General features: G+C 33.9%; 1 protein-coding gene across 1 annotated transcript in view; it reads left to right on the forward strand.

The window, feature by feature from the left end:
* Positions 1 to 11,199, forward strand: part of LOC142351654 (uncharacterized) — a 49,899-nt gene extending 38,700 nt beyond the window's left edge. The window contains exons 3-6 of the mRNA XM_075403795.1: positions 1,290 to 1,303; positions 4,334 to 4,459; positions 7,354 to 7,665; positions 10,967 to 11,199. Of these exons, the coding sequence (XP_075259910.1) occupies positions 1,290 to 1,303; positions 4,334 to 4,459; positions 7,354 to 7,665; positions 10,967 to 11,199 (685 nt within the window). The remainder of the gene's footprint in view (positions 1 to 1,289; positions 1,304 to 4,333; positions 4,460 to 7,353; positions 7,666 to 10,966) is intronic.
* Positions 11,200 to 13,817: the final 2,618 nt, after the last annotated feature.

Consider the following 13,817-nt stretch of genomic DNA (forward strand, 5'->3'; position numbering starts at 1 on the left):
GCTGATAAGCATCCTAATATCGCAAGTCGAAATTCCTTTTGCTATCAAAAAATATTGTGATTAAAAACTTGAATGAATAAAAAAAGAAGGTAGGAAAACTTTCTAGCATAAAATAAAAAAACGTTTTCTAGATGTATATCAAGAATTTTCTTCCAACATCTCTTAAGATGAAACATACATTCAAAATATCTTCCAAGGGTATAATTTTGAAAAATTTTGCTGAAAATCAAACAATCACTTCTTTAATATTTGAAAAGTTCAGATCGCAACTCCGTAACTGAAATAATTTGAGCAAGAATTACAAGATAATCTCTCAGAAAACCGAGTTATCAACATGCTGTTAATCAGTCTAGGCAAGAAATCTTGACTGAAAACCAACTTTCGTACCAAAATTCCTGTCAATAAAACTTTGCTCAAGAAACAACAATAGCAAATCCCGCTGCCTTCCAAATTCAATGCCATCTAACCAAATTCGTTTGTTCGAAGAAATATACGTCAGCAAAAGTAGCTGAATTTTAAAATCAAGTTTAGTAAACTAGAAATTTGAAATGACTACACAAAAAAGCAAACTTTTCAACCAACTATTTTGAACTAACAAAAAACAGTAACAAACTTTTATGGTTTCTAATTCGAGTAAAAAATCGATCCATTAAACAGTCGATATACTAAAAATTGAGATTTTAACGATCAATTTTGTTGTTTCAACGTCATTTTGAAAAAAAATCGGAAATTCTTTTTATCAATTTACACTCATTTTAATATTATCTCCCTTAGTTTCCTTTTTCCGGCCAATTTTTCGTTACCACTGATTCAATTTTGTTTTTGCAGTATTTTTATCAACAGTGCAAAAACACTTCTCTTAATCACTGATTTTATTTCATCCTAACAAAATTGAGATTTTTAAAAAGTTGTACAAACAAAAAAAAACTGAAGTCTTGATTTCACCAATTTTTGAAGACTTGTTTCTAAAATAAAAAATTTTATCACTGTCTTTCTACATTTTTAGTAAAACACATTTTCGGAACAGAATGGGACTCTGAATTAAAAAATATTTAATTGTATCAGCAATTTGTGAAATTTCTAATTAAAATCTGTTTGGTCTTCGTTCGAATGTTTTATTGTTTCAGTGGATATTGGTTGTATTTGAGTTGCATTTTGGCAGTTGTATCCTAACACTGCAGTTGAATCCTTTATAAGGTCCTTTATAACATTTTACTTTCCGGTGACACGGAACCTCTATTTTTTATGAAAACAACTAAAGAATAATTTTGTCTTGCTCATCTGATTAGTGACGATTTATACGGTTAGAAATTTTGTGGGGAAATTGATTTAATTTAAATATAATTGAATTCAGCTAACAATAGTTCTGTATTCTTTTATAATAATGTGATAATCATTTTTTGTTCCGACCCTCTTGAGGGGGGAAGAACTATATACTCAAATGGAGTTTTTTTTGTTCAGTCAATTTTGGCCGATCGATATATTCACCGTAGTGAGTTGAGACTGGTATCATTAGAAAGCTTGTCCAGCGTAGAATATGGAATAAAAAAGATTTTTTTGATTTTCGTTTCTTACAGGGAGTTATCGAGGTTTAAACTTTTGAGAAAATAGAGTGAATTCCGTTGATTTTATTCACATTGTCCGGAATTTTCGCCAATTTTCGACTACAATTTCGCCAATTTTGCTAAAATTTGTTATTTTTTTAAATGTTTATTGATTTTCTTGCTAAATTCCAAGTTATTTCTAATTTCTTTGTCAATAATTCTGGCTAAATGTTTCAAAATTCAGAGTTCTTCATCAAAAACAGCACGAAATAAGTTTCTTTAGTCCGCTTTGATTATATTTGCAGGAAGTACACACCCAAAACCACCAACACTTTCTTTGTACACTCAAAAGGGGCCATTTCAACTTCAACTTCGGTTGGGAGTGCTCCGTAATTGAGACTTTGCCGTTTTTTGCTAACTTTACTCGTTGATTATCAAAAACGCGGCATTTATTTTGATTTGTTAACAAACAAAATATCTATACCTATAACACCCGAAAAATTAAGTGTTCTTAATTGACGAGCACCATTAGCAGGGCTAGTTTTGGACCAATCGTGGACTGTTACAATCCAAAAATATTTCGGATTGTAATCAGTCGGTCTTTTTATAAAAAAAAATTCGATCCTTTTTATATTATTTAAACAAAAGAAAATTTCAAATCAAAGCTCACTATTGATAGGTCCATTTGACTTCCTAATTAGCTCCAAATTAGTTTGTCTAGTTTATTGCTTGACAGATAATGGTCGTTTTGACTTTTTTACAAAAATAATTTGGTTTTTAAATAAATAATGGCTTATTGAACTTTGCCTCCATTTTTCACTTAATTTGGTTTTTTTGTAGATGTGTCAGCAATGAAAGAATGCTTCCTCTTTCTACTGATTTTAAATCTAATCATTAATAATTGATGATATTATTGTCTTTGAAGATGTAGATTATGGTTTTAACGGCTTCGAAACTACTTTCCCGAAGAATTTCAAAGATTTTTTTATCTTTCTACTTTGTCTTTTAGTCGTACAATAACACGGTTATGGTTATTTTTCTGTACAATAACACACAGTTTCATTGGTAGTTACGAAAGAATAGATGAGCAGATATTTGGATATTTTTACATAACTGATGGCTTTCATGACTCTGGAAACAATTGTTTTCCAAAAAAAAACACGTTTTAACTTCACAATTTTGTTCATTTTTTTCGTCTTTTTGTTAACTAGTCTCGTTAATTACAGGCCAAATATGACATTTTTGTTATCAAGGGAGGGTGTCAAAAGGGATTGGTGTCACAAAATCTAAGGTTTTTTTAAATTTTGTTATGACTTTAATGGCTTCGACACGGGTTTTCCACAAAATATAAGTAAATTAATTTTTGATCTAAGTCGTTTTTGACGTTCTTTTTGTAGACGTATGACAAATTCTAGATAATTGCAGGTCTCAAGGCTTTCTCTTGGAAATATAAACGAACCTATTTAATTATTTCATTTTTTAATTAATGGCTTTTTTATCTCTTTTGAAACAATTTTTTTTTTCGAAAAAGACTAGTATTACTTAGTTTTGCCTTTTTTTGTCTACTTGTTACCTAGTTTCATTAATTAGAGGTCACATAAAACTTTATTGGTGTTCGCCGAGACCGCAATAAAACATATTTTGAGGGCCAAAGTATGGCTTTACGTTTTCGAAAGCGTTTTCTGGCGAGTTTTATCTGACTGTTTGTTTGTTCTCTTTTTGTTGTTATTTTGTAACCGCATTAAAAATTGAATACCGACAGTTCTTAATTCCCGTATGTAGAAGCATTGGAAATTTTAAACCTTCTGGAACTTTTACTTGATTTCCAATTGTTTTCATTACTTTGAAATTAATTGTTTTTAAAAAAAATGAGAGAATTTTTCAACTTGTTTTCAACTGTTTTAACAGGTTTTGTTCTTTATTGTCTAATTGTTACCGAGCCATATTATTGACTGGTCCCATATCTTTTACAATTTAGTTTGTTTAGTTTCAGTTTCATCTGACACTAATTTGACTATGATATTAAGTTTTGTTTTTAAAACGGACATAAAGTTTTTGATGTAATTAATGTTTGTTGTTGTTTAATTTTGCTGTTCGTCTTGACCCGCTTTCTTAATATTGGCTTATCTCATCAATCTGATGCATCATTTTTTTTACTCCACAGAGTTATTTACTTTGGAGCTATCTTTTCGTTCATATACAAATCTTTTTTGAAAATTAATTGAATTTTTGGGTTTTTCTATCTGTTCCTCATTTGGTAGAGAATTATGCCAAAATTGTGGATGAGCGGGGTCGGAACCTTATGTGCGATCGCACATTACCGAGCCTCCTTTTTAGAAAATAAGCTTAGACGATTATGCCTCCCAAATTGCAACATTGCCTCTCTAACGAACTGATAGAAACTATAGAACTTAAATAAGAAACGAGCTTAGAGCACAGTAGAGAATGGGTGATTAATTTTTTTGGATAGCTTAAATCAGGAAACATAACCATATGGTTAAATATTTACATTGTCTATTAAATTGTTTTAAGCTAAATAAAACTGTTAGTAGAAAAATAATAATAATAACTGTTAATAATAAAATAATAGTAAAATAAATATCAAGCACTAAATATAAAACTGATTATTATCGACTGCTAGAAGAAGACTGTGTTCCACGTTCATTAAATTTTGTATTGTCATTTTTATGATTACCGGCAGATCATACAAATCATCGATGACCTTGTATAATGATAACCAGAAAGGTTGTATGATGGGACCCGGGATAGAACTAGTTTTGTTTTTCCAGGTCGCGTTCAGGAACTGAACGATTCACTGGATTTGTTGAGTATGCAACACGCAGGTGACTTTGAACAGTTGACAGTTGCCAGTGACCAACTCAACTCTCGATGGTCTGACCTTCAAACAGATCATGGTATGTCATGTACATCCCAGTTACATTCCTCAAAGCTTTAATTATGGTATATGTCTTAGTTGGACAATTGAATCTTGGGTAATCAAGCAAATAATCAGTGAAAGTCATTGGGCAGCATATCACTCCTTTGGACATTTCCCGTTTTTCATCAATTGGTATCTATCGTATTTTGGCGAGTTTTGGAACATAAATCTAATGTAAATTGCCAATTTTGTTGCCATTATCAAGAACAGATTTCCACCAGTTTCTTATAATGCACTCCAAATAATGCAAAGGTGAACTAGCATGAAGTGCAGATAAAATGTATATACACAATTTTCCTTAAAAGTGCTCGCCCGGATCGAACTCCAAGTCTATATCAGTAATAGGCAAGTCTCATTCAAGTCATTCAAGTCTGACAAGTGTTGGATAAGACTTGAATAACACTTGAAAGTTGATTCCCAAGTCTATTTTTTGCGTTTTAGGTACCTATTTTGACCGTTTTTCTGGCTAATTTTCGCGTTTTCGCGAACGAAAACAAAAGTAACAAAAAAAATCCATTTTCAGGGTTAAAAATCTGTTATCACTTTTAATATGAAAGAAAGTCGCTGGCTTGAATAATGTGAAATATTTCTAAAATTTTTGTAGAAGTACCAAAAAATTTATATGAAAAAATAAATTTAATTTTAAGGAAAAAACTAAATATAGAATAAAAAATACGGGTTTGAGTATTGTTCTAGATGCTGATTGAATCTTGTTGTTTGAATTGAATCAAAAATGGAACAATCATACTCAGCAGTAATCATCGAGAAGCAAGAGCTTATTTCTTCAGTCTGGAACCGATGGGACCAGTCATTTATTTATTTGTGGAATCTGACTTTTAAAAAAATTCAGTTTAGGCTATTGAATTTCGATCTATGACGTTTTGCTCCAATAGTAGACCTTTACTGATTCTCATCTTGATTCTTATAATGTAGAAGTTTCCTAAAAATAGGAAAAAAGTTTAAGTTCTAGCACTCGTTTATGAGATACATTAATTTAGTTTCAACGAACATTTATCGACTTTTAGAGCCCTTGCAGTTAAAAAACATTGCTTGTTTGATTATTGGTATAGTAGATTATCATACAAACAATTAAAATTTCTCTTTGTTAACATCTCAGTAGATAAATTAATCTCCTTCAGATTTGAAAAGAGTAAATAAGAGTAAATATTTGACATTTTGAGACCAAAGACTGGCGAAACATTCACAAATTAAACCGGCAATTTCTTTCGTGAGGCATCCCTTCCCCCATCTTTTTAATTTTTTGTTTAGAACACTTTTAGTTAATTCGTTTTTAAACAATTTCAAGCTTAACGGGAAATTTTTAACAACATTTAAAAATATCTCATTTTTGATCGAAATTTAAGGGATTATTATAGATCACTGAATAATTTTGTAATTTAGCGACTGAAGTCTTTAAAACACCTAAATTTATTTTGTCGCCGGAATAAATTACCCGATAATAAAAATATCGGTTTTCACTTTCAGCTGGTTTGCGAAATAAAAATTATATCTGGATGCAAATCAACAATTGGATATCAGAAAATTACACTGGCCATTTTTTTTCTACTGAAACCATTTTATGTGTAGTTCTGAAAAACGTAGTATTATATTTTTTTAGCATGCCATTTTACATTTTTCTCTCGGCAGTTCATTGTCCAGAGTTCTACTATCTTCGTAAGCTATCTACCAAGCTATCTACCAAGCTTAGTAAGCTCTAACGCCCTAACGGGGCTTGAATTTGATTTCCCTCAAACATTGTCCATCCATATGGGTATGTTTTGTAATTAAAAATCTTCTTAACTAAATCAAATAAATATTCTTTGACATCTCTTTTGAATTTAGGAGGACTTCAAAATGGATTATAGTTGGGAAAATCACGCGCCTGTGGCATCGAATTGTTGTAATTGTAACTCGGTAGAAAAAAATTACATCGGCGACGCTGGCAATTACATTTGTTTGAGTATAAAAATACTTTCTCGTTATATCGTTTGGCGTAAAGATCTAGCAAAAATTGTCAGCTTTCTGTATTTGTCCAGCAATATCAAGCCATTTAAAGACTGGCCAGCAATTGCTCCACCCTCAATTTCTTAGAGGAATCGGACCAAAAAAATTGGCGTGAAATTGTAAAAAGAACGTGGGAATATGAGAAGGACTTGACATTTGTTTCTCAGGTTCTCATCCACTACTACGTGGGGTTACTACCACAGTTTTTTTCTACTAGTTTTTAAAATAAGCAAATTTGTAAAGCATTTTTAGAAAAATGTTTTTTCTTTTTTCATCTATGCAATTCGAGTTTGTGTTCATCGGCAAATCAACGTGATTGTCCCATGTTGAAGCATAGTTCAAAAACGATTTTTAAGCCGAAATAAGTTGATAAACTGATATTGCACTACAAAACCTTGCTGTTTAAGTTTCTATGACACATCAAGATAATGTCCACTTCCTTTTACAGCATAACTTTGGAGTGAAATTATTTGTTATCCGAGCTCACCATTGTTTTTTCGTCATTATATCACTGCAAGCTGGCAACGGTACTGAAAAAAAATCTGATTTCAAATAAACCCCAGTTGAGAGGTCGACTTATGAAAAGACAGACCTTTGAAATGGGTGGATTTAGTAATAATGTGCTATGTATTTAGTGTAAAGAACAGACCCCACCTCGACTTTATTAGTCTTTCTGTATGACCAACCCATCGACTGGTGACGTGGCTGCCAATTAGACACCAATTAAAAACAATAGGTGTACGTAAATATACTGTTACAGTGTGTTAAATACAAAACAAGGGAAAGCAAGTATAAAAGTTGGATTTTACCATAAACTTGGTACCGATATATTTTGGTGTTGGTTATAGTTTTCATTTTTTTCTTTAGACAAACTCAGCGACGACGTGAACTCTCTTCGCGTTGACTTTGAAAACGGCAGACAAGAGTTGTGGGATTCGATTTCTGAACTGGAAGACCGAATCCAAGTTGTGAACCAGTCAGTTCTAACCGGATACGCAGAGGCGTTCTCCCTTGTGTCCAGTAACTTTTCAAACCTGACGCTGGGTTCTGGAAATGAATCGGACCCACTTCAAATCCGGCAGATTTGGGCAGGAATTGCACAGAATGAGATTCGGCTGAAAGATTTACAGAAAGAAACTGAAATGATGGAATCCATTATGGCTGATGTAGGAGTTGGAGGTAATTTTTTCTGAGAAAATTTTTAAAATCTATCAAATTTTGAACCTGCAGAGTATATTTTGGCGAAATGGGGTTCAATGGGCAAAAGCAATCACAACGTAAAATGGGGAAAAGCAATCAATGGTAAAATTTGAAAAATCAATTGCAACAAAATTACGCAAAAAAACTGGCGTCGTTATTTTGACCTTGTATTTTTTTTAAAAGCAATGAAACATAATTATCGTCGAAGTGAAGGAAAAAAGCATGCTTACAGATGTGAAGTTGAGCGAAATTGTCGATTTATTTGACAGAATGATGCATGAAGAGTTAATTGCTGTATTTTTAGACAGAAACGTAGACGCTATAAAACCAAGTGAGGCAGTGTAGTGCCATTTTTGCTGCAATTTTGCTACGATTGTCATATTTGAACTGTTCTATAGTGTATTTCAATAACTTCCAACATTGTCTATCTTCTAACAAAAATTTTTTTGATTTCATCTAGAAAACAACATCCTCCAAAAAAGAATTATTAAATGCTTGCAGTTATACGATAAGTTTCTTACTGAGCAGAGTTCATTCCAAATTTTATTCTGATCCAAATTTTCTTCGCTTTTAAGTAAAAAAGACAAAGTTGCCTGTGATTTATATAAAAATGCAGCAATCATGGTAGGTTATTTAAATGCGCCTCGCAGCCCCAGTAATCAAAAATATTCCCAGAACCTTGTAACATAAAACATTGTTCATCCATTTATCCAGCGAGATGCTACCAAAAAATGAACTAATTATTTATCTTTCTGGATTTTCTTTTTTTACCTGCATGTATGAAGATGGCCGTCGAGATGAAGTTGTCAATGTTAACATGAACTAGCTAATATTTGGTCGGAAAATTTTCTCAAGTCTTGTTAAAACTTGAATTTTCAACAATTGCTACGATGATTTTTGTTGTTCCTCCCTCCTCCTTTTTGATCACAAGCTCCGGAAAAAAGACCTAAAATGATTAACATAAAAAGATTAGCATACGTAACTAACAATTAACTACAAAGAACAAACGATATTTGAATTCGGTACTCACTAAGTACGGGCCATAGAAATTTTCCTCAAATATTACGAATGAGCGGTCCTAAAAAAACTTCGTCAGGTAATGGATTTCGCTTAAGAATATGTAAACACACATGAAGTAAACTCGCACAGTAAAGCGTACTAAAGGTCAGAACGTTCCATATCCATTTCAAAATATTACTGTCAAAACCTACTCATAAAAATGAGTTTAAATCGAAATCTAGATCCAACCGTTATGTAAAAGATTAACAATTTTGTAAATGTTATGGACGAAGTGTGAGTCAATTATTGTAAACGTGTTCGTCTTTGTTATGCAAAATGGTCAGTTTTGGCTCAGTTGCTCTGCAACATTCCTTGACTTCTGAGTTGACCTTTTCGTGCTTGAGATCTTCCTTTTTGAGTGAATTCAATTGCTCTCATCTTTTGTTGCTTTTATAGATTGCGAGCCGTTGAGGAGCGACACCGTTGTAGAATAGTGATTAAGATGTCAGACCACCATCCCGGAAGTCGTACCCCTATGAGTTGGCGCTTTTGCAACCATACAAAACTTCTAAGCTGCCTTCCTAAATTAAATTGCCTCTGCCCGTCGTTCGAGAGCAATTCATCCAACGTTAGGCGGTTTCTATTTTTAAACTGAATCATAGCCTTGATCGATTAAAACTCAATGATTCGAAAAATACGCCAATTATTTAAAATCTGAATTTTTTGAGATAACACGCTATTTTTTTATTAAAAAAAAACTAATTTTGATTGATAGCTTAGCTACAAAACATCATTTAGCAGAATTAAATTAAATTTCTCACATGTTTATCAGAAGTTTAACGACATCTCGGTGCCCCTTGGCGGGCTGAAAATCAAATTGCACATAATACAGCTTTTGTTCCTTTTCTTTGCCCATAACAAATCATGAAACCGGTTATACCGAGGATGCGAATCGATCTAAGTATAATCGATATAGAAAATTTTGCAAATAAAAGTGGTGCTGAAATAATGGTGCCGAAACTGTTCAAAAATCAGTTTGAAAATTGTTCTGAAGGCGCTATTTTGATGTATTTTTCGTAAAAGACTCTCTCTCTCTCTTGTGTTAGTGTGCCATTTCGTGTATGTGTGTGTGAGTGTGTGTGTGTGTGTGTGTATGTGTGTGTGTGTGTGTGTGTGTGTGGCTGTCTGCTGTCTGTCTGTCTGTCTGTCTGTCTGTGTGTGTGTATGTGCGTGCCTGCGCGTTTCGTGTACTTATGTTTATCGTCCCAGGTTTTGGTCCGGAGCCAAATTGAGCTATGATCAGACCCAATCGAGCGCACACACAATCGATCAGAGGTCAATTCGGTCTGGACGGTCTGATCATAGTCTTTATAGTCTGGACCATGGTCTGGGTGCGATCTGATCAGAGGTCAATTCGGTCTGGAAGGTCAGATCACAGTCTTTATAGTCTGGACCATGGTCTGGGTTCGGTCTGATCAGAGGTCATTTCGGTCTGGAAGGTCTGATCACAGTCTTTATAGTCTGGACCATGAACTGGGTTTGGTCTGATCAGAGGTCAATTCGGTCTGGAATGTCTGCTTTCGATTGCATGAGTTTTTCAATTTTCTTTGTTTTTTTATTGAGGGATGTTGGCTCTGCCAGGAGGCAACAATAAGGCAGCGTTCCGATCAGAGACTCATCTAAAGTCCAATGAAGTCTTGTGGAAAGCTGTCTAAGTTCATACACTGAGTCACAAATATGAACTAAGGGGTATGGTAAATAAATTTTTTTCTCAACAGTTATGTTTCGTTTTCATTAGCAATATTTTCAGAATTGGCTTTTCCTTAGATGATTTTAATACTGCAAACACCAGTTTTTATGAAATGAATATATTATAGCAAAATTAAGAGATTTGTTCATAATTAAAATCTTTCTCTGATCAGACTATTTTGAGTCTGATCATAGTCTGATTAAGGTCTGGGCAATGGTTTGAAATTGAGTCTGGACCATGTTTTGGAGATGGTCTGATCATAGTCTGTTTATAGTCTGGACAAGGTTCTGAATTTGGGTCTGATCATAAGCGCACTATAGTCTGGACAGTGGTCTGGGTTCGGTCTGATCAGAGGACATTTTGGTCTGGAAACTCTGATCAGAGGTCATTTCAGTCTGCATAGTCTGATCATAGCTCAATTTGGGTCTGGACCTAAACCTGGGGTTAAAATTTTGCGTGTGTGCGTGAGTAATTTTGTTTATTAATTATCGGAGTGCAAGCGTAGATCTAATTTAGTTTCTTCTATTATAGTCGACCCTGAGAAGTTACACCTGACAGGCTGGAAAGATTCTTACTCCTCCTTCTTAGATGGAGACGATAATTCTTGCTTCCTCAACTCAGCGTCTGGTTACAATGGCAAGTTGTACATAAACATCACACAGGGTCCGGCTAAAATCGAATATATCGACATACTGCTTCCTACCTTTCCAGGTTATTGTCTTCTGATTTTCAAACTCATGTGTGTTAAAACCAGGGACATATAGAAGAAAGCGTTGAAATAATATTAATAATAATACCCGGCCGAGGTGTCAACGCTAAAAAACGCAAAATTATGTAAGATTGGCGTTGAATGCGTTGAATTTATGTAAGATCTACGCTTGAGCGTAGATCTTACATAAATTTAACGCATTCAACGCCAATCTTACATAATTTTGCATTGAATTTTGGCGTAGATCTTACATATTTAGCGTTGAATTTTAGCGTAGATCTTACATATTTAGCGTTGAATTTAGCGTAGATCTTACATAAATTCAACGCATTCAACGCCAATCTTACATATTTTGCGTTGAAATTTGGCGTAGATCTTACATATTTAGCGTTGAATTTTAGCGTAGATCTTACCCCAGGTTGAGGTCGCGCTCGAAATCGCCTCTGATCAGACCGTCCCAGACAAGTGGGACCTCTGATCAGACCGTCCCAGACCGAAGTGACCTCTGATCAGACGAGTATGCGCTCGAAGATCATTGTGCGCTCGAAGTGCGCTCGAAGCCGCCTCTGATAAGACGAGTTCCAGACCGAAGTGACCCCTGATCAGACAAGTTCCAGACCACTGTCCAGACGAATTCCAGACCATTGTGCAGACTAGAGTGTGCTCGAAATATACCCAGACTAAAGTGCGGTCGAAGTTGCCTCTGTTTAGACTAAAGTGCGTTCGAAATAGTCTGATCAGAGAATGATTTTAAGCATTTACAAATCTCTCAATATCGTTATAATATATTCATTTCATCTATCAATTTATCAATCTTATATTCAACTAACAAATCCAATCCTGTTGGCTAAGTATTGCCAATGAAAATAAATCGAAAACAAAAATGATCGAAAAAATTACTGAGCATGCCATTTATTTATGCTTTTAATTGAATAAATGAACTTAAACAGCTTTGCATAAAAACGTCTTGATCTACTTTGATTCAAAATCTTTTCTTGAGGGGACCGGAAGTTGTTATCAGCTGGACCCCTTGGTTCTGATCAAACCCATCAGATTTTCAGATGAAGTTCTGACCAGAATGCTGTTTCATTGTTGACTCTTTCCAGAGACAACAAAAGTCAGTATGAAAACAAAAAAAACTTGAAAAAAAAATTCTATCCAATTGGTCGCTGGTGGTCAGACTAGTGTGCGCTCGAATCGGCCTCTGATCAGACTAGTGTGCGCTTGAAACTGCCTCTGATCCGACCGTCCCAGAACAAAGTGGCCTCTGATCAAACAAGTTCCAGACCATTGTCCAGACAAAAGTGCGCTCGAAGCCTTTTCCAGACCATGTAATTCGAGCGCACCGGGAACATGTGTGCGCTCGAAACTCGTCTGATCAGGGGTCACTTCGGTCTGGCCACCTCGACCTGGGACATATTTAGCGTTGAATTTAGCGTAGATCTTACATAAATTCAACGCATTCAACGCCAATCGTACATAATTTGGCGTTGAATTTTGGCGTAGATCTTACATATTTAGCGTTGAATTTTAGCGTAGATCTTACATATTTTGCGTTGAATTTAGCGTAGATCTTACATAAATTCAACGCTTTCAACGCCAATCTTACATAATTTGGCGTTGAATTTTGGCGTAGATCTTACATATTACCGTTGAATTTTAGCGTAGATCTTACATATTTTGCGTTGAATTTAGCGTAGATCTTACATAATGTTGCGTTGAATTTTGGCGTAGATCTTACTTATTTAGCGTTGAATTTTAGAGTAGATCTTACATATTTAGCGTTGAATTTAGCGTAGATCTTACATAAGTTCAACGCATTCAACGTCAATCTTACATATTTTGCGTTGAAATTTGGCGTAGATCTTACATAACTAGCGTTGAATTGAAGCGTAGATCTTACATATTTAGCGTTGAATTTAGCGTAGATCTTACATAATTTCAACGCTTTCAACACCAATCTTACATATTTTGCGTAGAATTTTGGGTAGATCTTACAAATTTAAGGTTGAATTTTTTGAATTCCATTTCAGACCACTTTATGATTTTAAAAGTTTTCAAGTTTTTTTTTCAAAAAGTCAATTTTTTCACTCTTTCGATCCCTATACTTCACAGGTGAAAAAAGCGAAATCAGCAAAACAACCACTTTTTAGTGCTCTTTATAGTGAAAAATCCATTTGAGACCATTTTACGATATCAAAATTTTTCGAAGTTTTTTTTGAAAAATCAATTTTTTCACTGTTTCGACCCCTATGCTGCGAAGGTGAGAACGGTGAAGTCAGAGAAAAATCATTTTTTAGTGCTCTTTTATAGTGCAAAATTCAATTGAGACCATTTTACGATTTCAAATTTTTTCATGTTTTTTTTTTCAAAAAAATTAATTTTTTAACTGTTTCGACTCTATTTTGCAAATCACTTTTTTGTGCTCTTTTATAGTGCAAAATCTGTTTCAGACCATTTTACGATTTCAAAATTTTTCAAGTTTTTTTTCAAAAAATTATTTTTTTTCACTATTTCGAACCCTATACTCCAAAGTTGAGTAACAAGAAGTCAGAAAAAATCTTTTTTAGTGCTCTTTTATAATGCAAAATCCAATTCAGACCATTTGAAGATTTCAAATTTTTCAAGTTTTTTTTCCAAAATTTAATTCTTTTACTGTTTGGACCCCTATAC

This window comes from Convolutriloba macropyga, chromosome 13, assembly GCF_964194025.1.
Source record: "Convolutriloba macropyga chromosome 13, txConMacr16.3, whole genome shotgun sequence".
NCBI classification, from domain to species: Eukaryota; Metazoa; Xenacoelomorpha; order Acoela; family Convolutidae; genus Convolutriloba; species Convolutriloba macropyga.